We start from the raw sequence: 19,286 nt of genomic DNA on the forward strand, positions 1-19,286 counted from the left end.
AGTTCGGAAGCTTCAGCTAGTGCAAAACGCAGCAGCCAGACTGCTGATGAGGACCAGCCAGTCAGCGCATATAACACTATTTGCTTCCGAGCCAGATTCAAGGTGCTGGTTTTGACCTATAAAGCCTTACACGGCGTGGGACCGCAGTATCTTGTGGAACGCCTCTCCCGCTATGAACCGACCCGGTCACTTCGCTCAGCGTCTAAGGCCCTCCTCCGGGTACCAACCCATCGGGAAGCCCGGAGGACAGTTACTCGATCTAGGGCCTTTTCTGTAGTGGCCCCCGAATTGTGGAACAGCCTCCCCGAAGAAATACGCCTGGCGCCGACGCTTCTATCTTTTCGGCACCAGGTTAAGACCTGGCTATGCTCCCAGGCATTTTAAAGCGTTTAATGTTACAATTTTAAATCTCTTTGTTTCAGTTTATTTATTGTGATATTTTGTATTTCTGTACTTTTAATCTTTTGTACACCGCCCAGAGAGCTATTCGCTATGGGCGGTTTAAAAATGAAATAAAATAAATAAATAAATAAATAATATTTATAAACTGCTAAACACTACCAAATAGCATAGTGGTGTACAAAGACAATAAAAATACAGCTTCTTAAAATTTCAGCAAACCTATCCAGACATATAATTTATTTTTAAAGTTTTACTGATTTTATCCCTGTTTTAATGATCATCCTTTTATTTATTGTGAAGGACCACCAGGGACTGCCCCACTGCCCCCTTGGCTTCAGTCCTATATAGATGCAGGATCAGGTCCCCGGTCAACTGAACTGGCTGAGGAAGAAGGGCTGGGAGACAAGCCAAATGAGGAACAGCTGGGGGGAGAGCCAGCTGTTGGTAGGGAACCTTCAGAGGCCCATGTAAGAGAAGGCCTGACTGCAGCTAAGGAGAGTCTTCAGCCTGAGAGGGAGAAGGGGTTGCCAGACACCTTGAGGAGATGGAAGGCTACAGGATGAAGGGTGAGGCCTAAGCCAGCTCACCACCAGGACTGTGAAGGAACCCTCCTTGGGGAAGTGTAGAGTGATGTAACTGCCTGCCCCAATTAAAGTATAAGAAGCCAAGCCATCCTGGGCTTGTAATTTTTTGTCTACTGCAAGAGGGAGACTCAGGCCATGGAAGTTGGGCCTTCTGATGTTCCCCCTACCCATGGATGCCCAACACTTATATTGTTTTTAATAGCCCTGTGGGTTTTAGCTCTGCATTTTCTACAATTATGTATACTGCTTAGAGGCCTCTTTGGTTAGTGGTTCATCACTCTTAAATAAAATATACAGGTAAGTATAGCTCTCCAAAGCGACATTTTATTAAGGCCACATTTTATTAAAGCACTATATATTTAAGCAGGGTGGGGACCTCCAGCCCCTCAGCCAATCACAGCCTCCCAAGGGGTCCAATTTGGCCCGTAAGACTATTTCCCACAAACCAGGCCCTCGTGCCCACCATATAATGTCTGCTGATGGGTGGGAGGACAGGGTTTAATCCTGCCTTCATTACACTATCTTGTTTCCCGATCACACACCCGAGATAGCAGGATTTAATCCCCGCTCACCAGCTGATTAAATACCTGTGAAAAAGCACCCTTCGAAGTAGCATGCATGCACAAGCTGCTGATTCCCTGGGAAGAAGGATGGATTATTAAACTATTCTGGCAATTGTACAAGAATTGGGAGACTCCTAACGCCTCTCAGCACCCTTAAAAAACAACCATTCCCAGGATTCTTTGAGGGAAGCCATTTCTGTTAAAGTGTTATAATAATGCATTAAATGTATGGTGCAGATATGTCCTTACCTGTTAAATGTGCCAAACGCAGTCTGTGAACTAAAACTACACAAAGCTTAACCAAAGCAATCCAGAATATATTGTGTGACCTTAGTTTCATTTGAAGCAGCTCAGAGAGGTTTGTTTTTGATGTAGGGCATTGGAATGACATTTAAGAAGTCGCCTTTTTTTAGCCATCCCCAACTCTCTGGAATCCAATCAGCTGGAAACTTAATGTTTGCTATGCATTCCTTGTTTTTGGGAAGAACCCAAACTGATCTGGCAAACAGAACATCCTTCATATGTGTCAAACCAACAGAATGTTCTGTACTAGGGGTGAGTGGGAATAACTGGCTTCCAAAAGATTTCAGTTGCTGCAGGAGCATTTGATAAGCATTTCTAGAAACCATTGAACTGCAACAAAGAAAAGCAGATAAAAAGGTAGGGAAAGAGCAAGAGACAAGTTCCACCATCCACATGAACAAAGAGAACCCAATGTGGGCAGAGACAAGGAGGATGTAACTTGTGCTTGAACAATCAAGAAGTTCATTAATCTGGTCCTAATATGTCAAGAAAAATGATGCTGATGCTAACTCAATATGTCTGGACTTCACCTGGAGTCTTTCCAGGGGAAGACATGTGACAAAGAAGATGGCCCTGCCACTGAAAGTGACAGATTTGTATTGTCATTCATTCCTCAAAATGCCTAGTTCAACTTGCCTTACATCCTGATGTCACTTGTGGTGGGCATTTCCCTGTCCCAACTGATTGGGGGGTGGGGCATGGGGAACTGCAAATAGTAATGTCAGGACGTGGAGTCAGTTGAACTGGACAATATGGAGCAGAGCTTGGAAAAGTTACTTTTTTGAACTGCAACTCCCATCAGCCCAATCCAGTGGCCATGCTGGCTGGGGCTGATGGGAGTTGTAGTTTTAAAAAAAGTAACTTTCCCAAGCTCTGATATGGAGGAGTAAACTCATCAAGGGACTACCAAACTGATGTGTCACACTGACTCTATAGATCTGGGTAGAAGTTGGATCCAGAAGAATTAATCAGAGTATTGAAAAGCACCTAGAGCTGAAGGAGAAAGAGGAAGAGTGTCACTCATCCCTTTTCAGCTCTATGTACTTTTCAAGGGAGCAAAACAGAAGCCACCCTCACCACCTCAACCATGGGGGCAGTGAGGGAGGGAGGGAGCCAGAGGCTTCCTGGGCACCAGGGGAAGACTTCAAGAGTGTCGTTGTGCCCATGGGCATCATATTGGTGACCCCTGATATACATGATGATGTGCTGACATCTAGTTTTAGATGTGCTGGCCTGCAGTCAATGCAATCAAACAAATTTTAATTGCATTTAAACATTTTAAGGACTTTTTTTCCAATTGATACATTTTTATTCCACTTTTCAATCCCCAACAGGTTTCCATAATGGTTCAAGTAATAACAGAAACAGACTAAATAAAGTGAGAAAGTATCAAACATTAAACCCAGAAAAATAACAAATTAAGGCTGATCTGAAAGTTCTCAGATGAGATATTTTGGCTCAAAAGTGGGGGGAGGGCCTTCGAGAACTCTTGAAAAGTTCATGAAGATGGATATGCACAGTCATCAATCAGATTATGCACTTCTCTGAATTTTGCAAGGCAGTTTCAGTTCAAATAATGCAAACTAAAATTCATATTTATGGGGGCAAATCTATAGAAAGTCCATATTTTAGAAGAACAATACACACAATATGCACTCAATATGTTCTGTAAAAAACAGCAGAACAGACCTATAACAAAGTTGTAAAACTGAGGCCCCCACCCGCGCTATACATTTAAAGCAATGTCATACCACTTTAGACAGTTGCGGCTTCCCCCATAGAATCCTGGGAACTGTCATTTGTTGAGGGTGCTGAGGGTTGTTAGGAGATCCCTATTCCCCTCACAGAGCTGCAATTCCCAGAGTGGTTTAACAGTCAGTCCCTCTTCACAGGGAACTCTGGGAATTGTAGGTGTGTGAGGGGAATAGGGGCTTCTAACAACTCTCAGCACTGTTAACTACAGATACTTGGGGGAAAGCCATGACTGTTTAAAGTGGTATGACAGTACTTTGAATCAGTGCCAGAGGGAGGCCAGGTTGGGCTCTGGCCTAGGGCCCCTCCTTAGGGTGGGTGGGTAGCGCTCCCTTCAGCAAGCTGTGGCAGAGTCGGCTGCTGATCCTGCCACGGATTGTGAAAGGCAGCTCCCAGGCACCTGCCCTACTGCCGCACAGGCCTGTGACGCCCGCCTGCATGCCCCACCTACTTCTCCCTTGACGTAAATGCTGATTGCGCTGTGTGCAAGCCTGCCATCAACCAAGGTGGCGGCCAAGGTTTCCCTAAGGGGCTGATGCCCCTGCCACCATCTTGGATGATGGCAGGGATGCGCGCATGTAGCACACACACATGCCATTAACCAAGATGGCGGCGGAGGCATCAGTCCCTTAGGGAAGCCTCAGCCTCCATCTTGGTTGATGGCAGGCATACACACACAGTGTAGGCAGCATTCACCAAGGGAAAGATAGGAATGGAACATGTGTGCATGCGTGCATACGTGCGTGTGCCAGTGCCAGTGCCCGGGGCATGCCTGGCGCCAGCCCTGCTTTAAATGTATAATGCAGGTGGGGACTGACAGGAAGAGAAATGGGCTGATCCATTCATTCCTAGATTGAGTTTATCATTGGCAGTAGTGGCAACAGCAGCAGTAGTTCTTTTTTCTTTTTCTTTCTTAAACTTGTCACAGAAAGCCCCACACAAATCTTGTGAGTTGGGTAGTGCCCAGAGAACATCATCCTGCAGATACCCACAGATCCCAATGAATTCCATACCAATCCTGATGGTCATGTTAAGCTAGCCAGCCAGCAGGAGGGACAGAGGGGTGTATCCCTCCTCTACCCCCTTTGCTCAGCACCAAGTTGAAGTTCCCTCCCTAAAGCACATTGGGACATAGGTGCTGCATACTCAGAAGTATTCCAATGAGAAATGAATTGTCCATTAGCCCCAAAACACAGTTCCTCCATATAGGGGGGGGGGCTTTGCAAAATGCAAGAAGTGAAAAGCATTCATGGTAAGAGGCTGCCAAATAAGCTGTCCTTTGCAAAACAGGAGAAAAGTAAAAGTGATTAAAAAAGAGCCCACTCTCATTAATGGCTGCTGATCACATGGCTGTGTATTATTCTTATAATTAGCATTGTAGTCCTATGAATGTGAAGGAGGAAAAAAGGATGGCATTTTAAAACAATGATCCAGTTGATTTGTCAGACAACAAGGTGTATCCACACACCATTCCCTTCCATCTTGTCCTGATCCTCTTCATTTCCCAACATTCAGTTTCTTTTCTCATTCAGCATTGTCTCACAGTGTGTAGCAGCATTGGGGTTGCAAATAGCCACCAGTCCCTCAAAGTGTGGGCTCAGCTTTGCTACAGTGTTTCTAGGCACGTCTTGACCATCTCCATTCCATTCACACTTGATGCAAGCTAGTTTTGCATCCTGCCATTTTATTTTGTTTTATTTTTTAAGTTCTGGTCTCATTCTTCATGTCTTTCTCCAAAATGGGTACAGCAGACTCTTTTGGGGGTTTTTCTACAAAAGAAAAAAAAAAGCAGAGGGGACGAATGTGTCACAGAGAGCCGAGCAAGCCTTCACACAACATATCAAATTGGTCTCAAGTTTTGTTTTTAATTGAAATGCAGCCACAAAGGACCAGCAACCACTTTGAATCAAGAGTTGGGGCATTTATCCCTTTTCTTCCATTGCTCCCTCCTTACCTGGATCCTGAGGATATGGACAGTTGGGGTCTTATTACAAACTACATTTTTTCAGGTGCACACCTAAGACAGGGGCTGCCAACCTTGTGGATCCTGCCTTAGTTTAGTAATTAACGGGCAAAAATAGGAGTACTTTAAGGGTATTTGCAAATATGCGATAAATCCTTTGGACATTACCGGCCCAAAGATGGTGAAGAAGAGGAGGTTCCAGCCCAAAGAAAGAAGGCATTTAAATGTGGTTTGGGCGGTTTGTTTTAAGTATGGAAAGTGAGCACATTCTGCCCTTATATAATTTATATACTCTGGTCCTCAGAACGCAATAATACCATCAACAGCCCACTGTAATGAGTTTGCGAGACACTTCCAAGATAAGATCACGAACATCCGCCGGGACCTTGACTCCAATATTGTAGCAGTTGAGCCTAATGAGGTGTCCGGAGCACAGTCCTGTCCTGTTTTATTGGATGAATTTCAGTTGGTACAGCTCGAGGATGTGGACAAGGTGCTTGGACAGGTGCGGGCGACCACTTCTGCTCTAGATCCTTGCCCCTCATGGCTAATAAAAGCTAGCAGGAACGGAACAGCCGGATGGGCCAAGGAGGTGATCAATGCCTCTTTACGAGAGGGAGTGGTACCACCCTGCCTGAAACAGGCAGTGGTGAGACCACTCCTAAAGAAACCCTCCTTGGACCCTGAAAATCTTGACAACTATAGACCGGTAGCAAATGTTCCATTCCTAGGCAAGGTTTTAGAGCGTGTGGTCGCTCGCCAGCTCCAGGCTCTCTTGGATGAAACTGATTATCTGGATCCATGTCAATCGGGCTTTCGGCCGGGGTTTGGTACAGAAACAGCCTTGGTCGCCCTGTTTGATGACCTCTGTAGGGAGAAAGACAGAGGGAGTGTAACTCTGTTGGTTCTCCTTGATCTCTCAGCGGCTTTTGATACCATCGACCATGGTATTCTTTTGGAGCGACTCTCGGATTTGGGAGTTGGAGGCACTGCTTGGCAGTGGCTGCGCTCCTACCTCGAGAATCGTCTCCAGAAGTTGGTGCTTGGGGAGCATTACTCAAATCCCTGGATACTCCAATATGGGGTCCCACAGGGTTCAGTTCTGTCCCCCATGCTCTTTAATATCTATATGAAGCCGCTGGGCGAGGTCATTAGGAGATTTGGAGTGCGTTTCCAGCAATACGCTGATGATACGCAGCTCTACTACTCCTTTTCATCTTCTTCAGGTGAGGCTGTTAATGTACTAAACCGCTGCCTGGCCGCGATAATGGACTGGATGAGAGCTAATAAACTGAGACTCAATCCTGACAAGACTGAGATGCTGTTGGTGGGGGGGCTCTCTGCCCAGATGGTTGATGTCCGACCTGCCCTAGATGGGGTTACACTCCCCCTAAAGGAGCAGGTCCGTAGTTTGGGGGTCTTATTAGATCCGTTCCTGTCACTGGAGGCTCAAGTAGCCTCGGTGGCACGGAATGCATTCTACCAGCTTTGGCTGGTAGCCCAACTACGACCCTATCTGGATAGGGAGAACCTCGCCACAGTTATCCATGCTCTGGTAACCTCTAGACTGGACTACTGTAATGCACTCTATGTAGGGTTACCTATGAAGACGGTTCGCAAACTTCAGCTGGTGCAGAATGCTGCGGCCAGAGTTCTTACTGGGACTAAAAAATTTGATCATATAACACCTGTCCTGGCCCAGCTTCACTGGCTACCAATGTGTTTCCGGGCCAGATTCAAAGTGTTGGTTCTTACCTATAAAGCCCTTAACGACATCGGACCGCAATACCTGGCGGAACGCCTCTCCCGCTATGTACCTACTCGGTCGCTGCGCTTGACGTCGAAGGCCCTTCTCCGTGTCCCAACACATAGGGAGGCACGGAGAACGATAACTAGAGCTAGGGCCTTCTCAGCGGTGGCCCCTGAACTATGGAATGCCCTCCCTGACGAGATACGCCTGGCGCCTTCTCTGCTATCTTTTCGGCGCCAGGTAAAGACCTACCTCTTTGCCCAGGCATTTTAAAAATTTAAAAATTTGTATTTAAATTTGAAAATTTTAATTATGTTTCATGTTGTATTGTATTTACATCCACTTGTATTTTAACCTGTTTTATTATGCTGTACACCGCCCTGGGAGCTTATTGCTATAGAGCGGTCTAAAAATGTAATAAAATAAATAAATAAAATAAATAAATAAAAATATACATGCTGTCCCTGACATTTAAGTGCTTAATGAAAGCTCAGTGCTTTTTTGGTTAAAAAAAATGAGGTGCCAGTACTCATATTTTGATAAAAGTACCATGGGGGCCTGTACACAATGGCTAGCATGGGCAGCAAAAAAAGAAGTGCCAATACTCCACATCAATGAGTACTATTACAAAAAAGCCTACATATGCTTAACTGATCTAATTTTCCCATTTTTCAAAGTGCACATTATCAGCTTTCCAGTTACAATTTTCGTTGTTGCCAACAGCACACTAAAAATGTGAGCAACTTGAATTGGGCCCAGTTCCAGTGGGCGGCTAGGTTAGGCACTGGCTGAGGGCCCCAGGCACTGAGAGGGGGCCCTGCTGCTGTGGCTGAGTGGGTGTAATTCCTGCTCCGTGATCCACGTAGGCTGGCCGTGTAACTTCCCACAGCACCTTCTTGGATGATGGTATGCATGCATGCACAGCTCACTCATCCGCTGACATGACCAAGCCTATTTAAGCCCCCGGGGAAGTGGCAGTAGTGCCACCACACTGCCGCCTTCATGGGCCCCTGAAGTCTGGTGCCAACCCTGACCATGCTGCATGATCCATTAAATGTGATAGGACTTAAGTCAATACTACCAACTATTGCTGTATTGCACTCACTGTTTTTAATGCAAAGGACTTGAACTCACTTGTGTGCGTTGAGTTGAATTTATGGGCTGCCAGGATATCGCAGTGGTGGGCAGGAGAGATCTGCCTGACCTCAGGTGCCTCAGTGCTAATGTGGAAGAATTTCTGCTCTGTGGTATTGTAGAGTGGCCACTGCACCTCATTGGACATGGAGGTCCCAGTGGGATTCCTGTGGAGGAAACACCAAAGGTCACAGTTCAAATCCAAATCTTTATTATTTAATCAAAAACCCTCAATTGTTACAGGAAAAAAAACACTCATAGCATGATAAAACCAAAATACCACATCCAACCTTCCACACGACAACAGTGCTAATGAACAGTAGCACATTCCAAAAGAAATTTAAAGTACCTCATGATCCCTGGGTTGTACTTATGGGATTTTTGAAAGATCTAATTCCAGAATATGATTTAGAGGTGATAGTTAACTTGGAAAAAGAAGAATGCACCATCTTTATTTGAATGGACCCAGAAGATATGTATGGTCTATTCAATTGTTTTTCAACCCTGGGTCCCCATATATTGTTGTACTACAACTCCTATCATCCCAGACCATTGCCTAAGCTGGTTGAGGATGATGGGAGTTGTAGTACAACAACATCGGGGTATACAACATTGAAGAACACTGATTTATTGTAACAATGATTAAACAAACTTATTTTAAGAGAACACAGGTAAATCAGCCAAATAGGTTTATGGGGAAATTGTTGTTGTTGTTGTTGTTATGTGCCTTCAAGTCGATTATGACTTACGGTGACTCTTTGAATCAGTGACCTCAATAGCATCTGTTATAAACTACCCGAATCCAGATCAGGTTGGGCTAGATACAAATATGTCTGGACTGAATTGGGCCTTATTTGTATTTACAAATCAAGGCCACAGATCAGGCTGGGGGTCCATGCACATGTATACAGACTACACTGCAGTACTATGGGTTCAAGAGTTTCCACAGCTGGCTCTCCACTCCGCACTGACACCAGCAGGGAAGGACCGTAGCTTAATGATAGAGCACCTGCTTTGCATACAGAAAGTCCCAAATTCAATCCCCGGCATCTCCAGATGGGGCTGAGGCCTGGGACAGACTCCTGCCTGAAGCCCTGGAGAGCTGCTGCTAGTCAGAGCAAACAGTACTGAGGCAGATGAACTAATGGCCTGACTCCATATAAGGCAGCTGCCTATGCTCTTATGATATGAACGGAATCTGTCTGAACTGTCCTAATGCAACTGCAGAAGGAAAGCTATTCATTCTTCCCAAAATAATCACACTTTAGTTATTTGTTTTGGGAACAACAGAAGGGAGCAGAATAAGAGGAAGGCCAAACTAGAGATGGATTGATTCCATAGAGGAAGCCACAGACCTGAACTTACAAGATCTGAACAGTGTGGTTCATGACAGATGCTATTGGAGGTCACTGACTGATAGGGTCACCATAAGTCGTAATCGACATGAAGGCACATAACAACAACATATAGATATATGCTGGGAGGGAGCCCTTAACATCCAGTCTTGAGTAGAAGGGAAATGTTATTTGTGTATTCATCTCTGCCATAAGAATGTAGCAAGCTGCCTTACACTGCCATTGGTCCATTTAGCCCAGTGTCGCCTACGCTGTCTTGCCAATGGCTCTCCATGGTTTCAGATAGGAGAGATTCCCAGCCATGTCTGAAAATGCCTGTGATTTAACCTAGGACCTTCTGCATACAAAGCAGATGCTCTGCCACTGAGCTATGGCCCTTCCATGGAATCCTAAATACAAAATACATTGTCTCACCAAATCCAAGGTTTATTTTCCCCTTGCACTGAATCCTGTTTTAGCTATCAACTTATGGGCTATAAATCACAGTCATATTTCAGCAAGAGACATACACTGAGCTGAATAACTGATACCTGATCTTAAGGTGCCCTGTCTATTTCCAAGTCTGAAATCTTTTTCTGGTCACTTTAGGCACTTCCAGACTGATGCTGTTTGGGGTGGGATTCAGTTGCATCCTAGGAAATTCAGGTTGTGCAATTATAGTTGATCAGGAGGTCTTGTACAAGAAACCCACTTCCCCCAAAGATCAGACTTTTTGCATTAAGGAAAGTATTGGGGAAATGCATTGGAAAGTGTGGGATAAACTTGCTTTGACTCAACATCATATAACCTCCCAGCAAACAAATGAGAATGAATTCTCAATAATCGGGTCATCTGGAAGCACCCTCAGTTGCTACTTTCAGTACTCTCAGATAGTTTAGCCAATGGGCGGATTTCAACTGGCATGTAATGAAATACATTTGTATATGATAGTGAGTGTATTTTGTTTTTGATTCCTTCAGGAAAAGAGGGCAATATGGCCAAACATTTCATAATAACTGGCAGTCCATTATGAGTTCCTTTTTATAGAATCATAGAATTGTAGAGTTGGAAGGGGCCTATAAGACCATCCAGGCAACCTTCTGCTGAATGCAGGAGTCCAAGTTAAAGATGACTGTCCAGCTGCCTCTTGAATGCCTCCAGTGTTAGAGAGCCCACCACCTTCCTTTACAAAGGTTGATTGGTTGTTTAATTTATATCCTAACTTCCAGGATATAGCACCCAAATGGGCTACCAATGACAATAAAAATATGTTAAAACAGGTTTTGGTTTGTTTTAAAACCAGTAACAGTAAGATTTTTAAAAAAAAACCAGCAGATAAAATAACTCAAAAACACCTAATTAACATATATTAACATGAGCTGTATGTTTTTAAAATTCAGTCAGGCTAGACAGGTAAAAAACCCTATCTATTTTTTTAAGTATTTGCCTCTCCAGAAGATCTGAAGACTCTGAGAGGGTCCAGAAGATATTTTCAGAAGCTACTTCTACATGACTGGGCTGCTTTATAAAGAGAATTGCTTTTTTCCATAACCAGGCAGCTTGGCAATGAGAAAAAAATTAAGGTTGTGGACAGCCCTCCCAATCTGGGACTCCTGGATCAGGCCAGCCTGACCTAGGCTAACATGGGAACCACCTGCCCCAGATCTGGCCTCAGTCATTCAGGGTGAGGCTAATGTTTAATGGTGGTGGTGGTGGGGTTAACCTGAATTCAACATATGATTGGAAGAGGAGCAGGGGAAAGGAGGTGATGCTATGTGTCCTTCCCTGACTCACCTGAGAGAGGGAGGTTCCGATCCTGCAGGATGCTGTGCTTTTACAAGCACTTTTTAGACAGGGAAGGTGCTTGTGAAAAAGCACCCTGCGCCTGCAGGATGGACTCCCTTCCTTACCAGCAGCTTTAGGGGGCTGGGCATCAGGTAAGGGGGTGGGTGGCAAGCAGAGGCTGGGCAGGAAGGAGAGGCCAGTCAGGAAAGCCCACCCCCTGCATAAAAAGGCATACCTTACACTCCTATTTTCTCCTACGAAGACAGGGCAGGTGGTCAGGTAGGTCTCAGCCTTTTCACTGTTTTTTTCCCCTTTGTCCCCACCATTTGCCTGCCTCTCCTTCCCTCCTGATGCCCTACCCCTGAAGGCCCTGGATAGCTCCAGGGCACACAACCCAACATGTTGCAACCAACTGACAGACAGATCCAAATTGGCCAAGTTCCGTTGAAGACACAGGCCTTGGCTGAGTCCAGTGCACAGCCCTAGAAAAAAACACCAAATGAAGATGCCTGCCTTTTGTTTAAGATGGGGATGGGGAGCCTGTGGCTGTCCAGCTATTCTTGAAATCCATACGAACATAAGGAGAGCCCTGCTGGATCAGGCCAGTGGCCCATCTAGTCCAGCATTTTGTTCTCACAGTGGCCAACCAGATGCCCATGGGAAGCCCACAAGCAGGACCTGAGTGCAAGAACACTCTTCCCTCCTGTGGCTACCAGCAACTGGTTTTCAGAAGTATACTGCATCGGACTATGAGGGCAGAGCACAGCCATCATGGCCAGTAGCCACTGATATCCTCCATGAATTTGTCTAATTGTCTTTTAAAGTCATCCAAGATGGCCAAGTTGGTGGCCATCACTGTCTCTTACAGGAGTGAACTCCATAGCTTAACTATGCGCTGCGTGAAGAAGTGCTTTCTTTTGTCTGTCCTGCATCTTCCAACATTCAGCTTTATTGAAACTCCAACTCCCATCAGCCCCACCCAGCATGGCCAATAGTCAGAGATGATGAGAGCTGTAGTTCAGCAACATCTGGAGGACCATTCCAATTCCTGAATTAGGTATTTGGACTCCACTGTGAATCCTGGCCCTCCCTGCTGAAACCTGACACGGTGCTGGCCTTTGTCAAAGATACCGAGGAAATGGATGCCTGTTGAAAGTGCTTGGGAGGTGCAGTGCCCAAAGCATTTAATACAGACCACACCTAGAACCAGGATCAAGTCTATGTGTTTTGTGACATAGGACAGGAACTGTGAATGCCTTACCCACTTCTAGCAAACTCAGCCCAGTACCGCATGACCTTGTGGCTCAAAGCGGCATCAGTTTCAGTGTTTGTTTGGTTTGCCCTCGGTAGTGATGACAAGGTTCCAAAGAGGTAAGGCACCTCAACTCCATGGGCTGCACCCATCCACTCCTGCCAAATGGAGCCAGAAATGTGGTGGTTGAAGGAGTAGACGTACACAGGGCTCCCACCTCCTGCCATCTTTCCAGCAACTTCAGCCATGGGGCACACAAAGAAATAGTCTCTGCCAAATTGGGCCAAGGCCCGACGGTACTGTTCTGGCCCGTGGCCCTCTTCAGCATACTTTACGGCTACAGTCTTGACATCGTCATTATAAGGCTTTCGCAGCAGTATACTAATCCCTTGCAGGAGCTGCTCCCAGGTCAGGATTCCACCCTCTCCTGTGGGAGCAGATATGAAGACAGACCCATCATCGCCAGTGATGCCTATGAGCAGTGGTTTCACCTGAATGAGCCCTGTCTGCAGAAGTTTCTTTGGCTCACCTGGAAGGAAATCCCCATCTGTGGTGGGTGAGAAGAGACGGTCCCAAACGTAGAACACCTCATGAGCTTCCTTATCCTGGATGCAGCTCACCACTGCGCTGTGATTTTGTTCACCACAGCCCAGCAAGCTACTCACATGCAAAGTGACCATCTTGGCATTCTCAGGGTGCTTCCAAGCCCAGGGGGCATTGGGAGCTCCACTCTGTACCACTGCTTGGGCAAAAAGGGGTTGGCTAGCTGGTGAGAGGAGGTGGAAACCCACGGAAGCTGCTCCTGCACTGTGGCCAAGGAGGGTCAACTGAGCTGGATCCCCACCAAAGACAGCTGCATTCTCCTTTACCCACTTCAGAGCCAGATGTTGGTCCCACAGTCCCACATTCCCCGGGGCATCCGGTGGGAAAAAGAGAAAGCCCAGGATCCCTAGCCGGTAATTCATGGAAGCCACAATCACGTTCTCAGCAGCAGCTAAACATGCTCCATTGTACAAGTCCAGGGAGCCTGCACCAGCAACAAATCCCCCACCATGTATCCAGATGAGGACAGGAACTGGCAGGGAGGGCCGTGGGTGAGGCACCCAGATGTTGAGAAAGAGGCAGTCCTCTGAATATGGCCCATTGGCAACCCACATGTTGTTGAAAGGCGAGGCAAAAAAACTCTTCTGGAAGCAAGCATTTCCAAAGCTGGTGGCCTCCAAGACATGGCTCCACGACTGATGGGGAAGAGGCTTTTGGAAACGCAGTTTCCCCACGGGGGGCTCAGCATAAGGGATACCAAGATAGGCAGTTGTGGAGCCAGAGTCAGCCGGGACTCGCTTGCCTTTAATAGGGCCGCTGCTGGTCACCACCACAGTGTCATATTCAGAGGCAGAGCTGGAAGCCAGTAGGAAGATGGAGAAGAAGAGGCCCAAGGATGCTGGGAGGAGAGAAGGCATTGCAGCAGCTGAAAGAGAAGTATTTATTTATGTATGTATTTATTTTCTTACATTTATATCCAGCCTTTCTTTCATCAAGGAACCCAAGGTGGCATACATGTGGTTTCCAGGTGGTCTTCCATCCAGACACTGACCAGACCAAATCCTGTTTAGCAGGTCTGTCACCAATGGGAAGCCAGGTTGGGCACTGGCTGGGGTCCCCTGAGGCTGAGAGGGACCCCTGCAGCTGGGGCTGGGTGGGTATAGCTCCTGCTCCATGATCCATCCCGCAACCCAATGGTGGTGCGGATGATGGAGTGGGAGCCACTCTACCAGGCAACATCTCCCCCCCCCTCACTGCTGGCATGGGGTGGCCGTGCCACTTTCCACATCACACTGCCACTGCTGCCTCCAGGGGCTTAAATAGGCCCAGCTACATCAGCACATTAGCATGCTGTGTGCACATGCTTGCCATCACCCTAAATGGCGGCAGGGAGTCAACATGCCCCACCATTATCTTGGGAGGGGTGTGTGTGCAGCACGCTGATGTGGCTGGGCCTATTTAATCCTGCTGCCACTGTTAAGGGCTCACTGGAGTCTGGCGCTGGCCCTGCTGCTTAGCTTCACCAAGGTGGAGGCCTCCTGTGCCTTCAGACCACTGTTCTTCATCCTTGGGTCCTCAAATGTTGTTGGACTACAACTCACACAATCCCTTGACCAGTGGCTAAGCTGGCTGGAGATGATGGGAGTTGTAGTCCAAGAACATCTGGGGGCCCAAGGATGAAGAACCATAACTCTGGGACCAATAATTACACACACACAGGGACTTCTTTCTAAATAAAATGCATAAAGTCCTCCCTATCAGCTGTATGGTGGGAGGAAAAGGCACGGAAGAAGGGGGGTTCAATTCTTCTCTCTACCTAATCCCATTCTGAATATCAGCTGTCTGGCATACTGGCATACTGAGGCGTTGGCAGGACAACTGGACGGTGAGCCAATCAGACTGGAAGGACCAAGCAGGGAGGCCACGCTGAAGATGCAGCACCACTCAGCCTGACACAGTGATGACACGCAGCTCTACTTCTCCTTTACATCTTCTTCAGGTGAGGCAGTCGACGTGCTGAACCGTTGCCTGGCTGCGACAATGGACTGGATGAGAACTAACAAACTGAGACTCAATCCTGACAAGACTGAGATGCTGTTGGTGGATGGTTTCTCTGATCGGATGGTGGATATATACCCTGTCCTGGATGGGGTTACACTCCCCCTAAAGGAACAGGTGCGTAGTCTGGGAGTCATCTTAGACTCTTCCCTCACACTTGAGGCTCATGTAGCCTCGGTGGCCCGGAATGCGTTCTACCAACTTCGGTTGGTAGCCCAGCTACGTCCCTATCTGAGTAAGGAGGACCTCACATCAGTGGTACATGCTATGGTAACCTCGCGTCTGGACTACTGCAATGCGCTTTACGTAGGGCTACCTTTGAAGACGATTCGGAAGCTACAGCTAGTGCAAAATGCGGCGGCCAGACTGCTAACAAGAACTAAGCGGTCCGAGCATATAACACCTGTGCTAGCCCGTTTGCACTGGCTTCCAATATGCTTCCGGGCCAGATTCAAAGTGTTAGTACTTACCTATAAAGCCTTATACGGCGCAGGACCATGATATCTGTCGGAACGCCTCTCCCGATATGAACCGGCCCGTACACTACGGTCTACTACGAAGGCCCTCCTCCGGGTTCTGACTCATAGGGAAGCCTGGAGAGTGGTGACAAGATCTAGGGCCTTCTCAGTGGTGGCCCCCGAACTATGGAATGGTCTTCCCGAGAAGGTGCGCCTGGCGCCGACACTATCAACTTTTCGGTGCCAGGTTAAAACCTTTCTCTTCTCTGAGGCATTTTAATTCCTGTTAATTCTAAATTATTACATTTTGATTTTAGACTGTACAGTTTTTGTACAGTTTTGTATTGTGATATACTGTATTGTGTTATTTTTATTGTATTTTTAATGTTCACCGCCCAGAGAGCTGTTGCTAGTCGGGCGGTATATAAGCTTAATTAAATAAATAAATAAATAAACAGGATAAAGGTGGGGCAAGAGGAAATTTTTGTTGTTGTTGTTGTTGTTGTTGTTGTTATTATTATTATTATTATTATTATTACCTGCCCTTCACCAGCAGGTCCCAGCCCTGAAAACATACACCTCAAGTATGGACCAGGATAAAGAGGTTCATCTTCAGCATTTGCATTTGGTGAAAACCGTACAGTGAAGGTGCCACATCCCTATGGGGAGGGAATGTCACAACTAAGGGGCTGCCACAGCAAATGTCCTCTCCCGGGCTACCATCCCCCAAATGGTGGGGGAACAACCAAGAAGGCCCACTCTGCTATCTCAATGCCTGAGAGTGTCTGCAGAAAAGGAGGTGGTCTTTCAGACATCTGGGGCCTAAGTCATTTAGGGCTTTAAAGACTAGCATTTAGCTGTATTGGATGTGGGTCCTAGCCACCGAGAATGGGAAGGGAGGACAGGAAGGGAGAAGGAATGTGTAAATGGGCATGAAATGGAGGTGGTGGAAGAGGAAAGAGAGGGAGTAAACAGAAGAAAAAAATGAGAGAAAGTAACAATAGCTGAGTGTAAGATACCAATTGAAGTAAGAATAAGGGGGAAATAGCATCACCTATAGTGAATTAAGAGAGGAGAGATCACATGAAAATAAAAGATGATGGCAGTTATTACCAAGGAGGGAGGAAACAGAGAAGAGAGGAAGAAGGGGGTGTAAAGGTGGGGCAGGACACAACCAGCAGTGGGTTAAGGGACAGGAATATTAGTAAGCAAGCCCAAGAGTATACCTGAGGGTGAGAAGAGCCCTAACCTTGCAAGAGTGAAGGGTTCACCAGGTCGTTCTGAAAACACTAGAGACCCACAAGCAAGCACAATAATAATCTTCACTCTTGGCATCAGAAGAGCAGCCTCAGGGAGACTGGAAAGGAGCCATCATAGTGGGGCCCATAGACCCCTCTACTTAGGGGCCCACAAAGACCTGTAGACCTGACCCTGGAAGCATAGAATTTTTAAAAAATAAATAAGCTAATCCAATTAGAGAAGAAATATCCATGTTTACAAGCATGTACCAAATTCACATTCACATGTGGATGACAATGTCCACCAAGTAGAGAACATGCATATAACATGCAGGTGAGCGAAACACCTGCAAGGGCCACAATGCCTTTGACATGGTACCAGTCCTCACCCACACCTCCTCATACAGGAAGTATATTTTTCTGGTAAAGATTGGCTCGCTCAGGGGAATGGCAAGGCCAGTCATGTAAATCCCTGAGCTGAAATCTTCCACTGTCTAACCCTACGCTACAGCTTACTAACCTTGAACTCTTTTAGCACATATATTGCGATCACCCATTACCCTCACTCTGACTTTGTTCCGCTCCTTTTGTTGTTGTTTAGGTTACATGGCAGCAAGCCTCTCATCAGACATTGGGAATATAGGAAGCTGTTTTATATACCGAATCAGACCATTAGTCCATCTGGCTCAGTATTGTCCACACTGGCTGGCACCGGCTCTCCGGGGATTCATAGAGGGAGTCCCTCCCAGCCATACCTGGAGATGCTGGGATTGAACCTGGGACATTCTGCGTGCAAAGCAGGTGCTCTGCCACTGAGCTGCGGCCATTTCCATAGACACTCCCACACATCTGCCCAAAACTATGGCATAAGGTAGGTATGGAGTTAACATCCCAAACTCCACACAACTAAACCAAAACTAGGTGCTAGAATTCAGGATTCTTGATTTTCTTACTTGTGCCACCCCCAGGGGTGTAGTCATCCAGGGTCTTGGGGGGTCTTAGACCCTTTACTTTTTCGGAAGCAGGATCCCAGCAGGGTCCCTATATCTCCGGTGTCCTCCAAGGCAATCAGCATGAAAGGGGAATATGCTAGCCACTGAGAAGAGTTTTCTAACTTGCTTCTTTGTCCTTTCCTGCTGATTGGAGCCAATCAGAGTGAAAGGTGGTGAGTCAGCCACTAAGAAGACTCTTTTCAGTAGCTAACACTCTCCCCTCTCATGCTGATTGGCTTCTGCGTATATCTGTTGTTGTGGGGTCTCAACCCAGCAGCAAAAGAAAAAAAGGGGGAGGGCGTGTGGCTATGACTACCTTGAAGGGACACTACACTTCTGAATTTGCCACCTGTTCACTCCCCAATTCTCATCACCTCTTGGAGGCATATAGGTCTTCTGTGCATTGAGAACTCACCTCCTTTCTCTCTGATGGAGTTTTGCTGCTCCTGGGTGTCTCCCGCAAATGGGAAAGGTGGATAATAGAGGCTTATATGATGCTTCCAGCTCTTAGAAATAACACTCATTGACAAGGTAGCTGCCCATATGTGTGTATGCAAAGGGCATTGACCAGCTGGGCTCTGCCTACTCCATGGTAGGAGGCCGCTTCTTGGGTAAGAGTCCACATCAGAGGGCATAGAGTGAGAGGTGCTCCAGGGAAAAAGGAACCACGCTTTTGGAAAGTCTCTGGCCTTTTCACCATAGGGAAATGCAAAGGTACCTGAACATAGGCAACCGTGGACTGGCCTTCAAGAAGAGTCAGACTGAGATTGAATAGTGGTGGCACAATGGATCTTTGGCCCCATCTGCAGTATACATTTAAAGCAGGATCATATAGGGATGTGCTGGAATTCCGCCCAATTTGGATTTGGTACCAAATTTTCCATTAATTTGCTTATTTTCTATGGTTGCGGATTGGATTTTTATGTGGCAATTTTCTGCGACTATTTTCAAAAACAGATTTTTGATATTAATGGTATTAAGAATTATACTTTTATCAATATTTCCTTTCATTTATCTATGTTTCCTTTCAGAATATCAATATTTCTTTACAATTATTGATACTTTAAAAATATTGATATTAATATCAATATTTTTTGCAAGGGGAAAAAAACCATCAATAAAAGCAGCAGCTAGAGGACAAAGAACGACTTTGATTCGATACCAGCATATTAGGT

At 46.4% G+C, this 19,286-nt stretch overlaps 1 protein-coding gene across 9 annotated transcripts; it reads right to left on the bottom strand.

The window, feature by feature from the left end:
• Positions 1-1,290: 1,290 nt before the first annotated feature.
• LOC133380916 (cholinesterase-like) lies at positions 1,291-18,650 on the bottom strand. 9 transcript variants are annotated; one of them, XM_061619131.1, is made up of 5 exons: positions 18,527-18,629; positions 15,182-15,397; positions 12,832-14,290; positions 8,452-8,618; positions 5,384-6,434 (listed from the first exon to the last, which is right to left on the bottom strand). In XM_061619131.1, exons 2-5 carry the CDS (start codon positions 15,189-15,191, stop codon positions 6,307-6,309), a joined length of 1,764 nt encoding a protein of 587 aa, XP_061475115.1. In that variant the 5' UTR covers positions 15,192-15,397; positions 18,527-18,629; the 3' UTR covers positions 5,384-6,306. The 9 variants fall into 9 exon arrangements, with proteins under 9 accessions (XP_061475114.1, XP_061475115.1, XP_061475116.1 ...); XM_061619132.1 differs by having other exon boundaries at positions 15,182-15,393; positions 18,527-18,628; XM_061619138.1 differs by having other exon boundaries at positions 15,225-15,397; positions 18,527-18,628.
• Between the last annotated feature and the right edge of the window lie 636 nt (positions 18,651-19,286).

This window comes from Rhineura floridana, chromosome 3, assembly GCF_030035675.1.
Source record: "Rhineura floridana isolate rRhiFlo1 chromosome 3, rRhiFlo1.hap2, whole genome shotgun sequence".
Taxonomy (NCBI): Eukaryota; Metazoa; Chordata; class Lepidosauria; order Squamata; family Rhineuridae; genus Rhineura; species Rhineura floridana.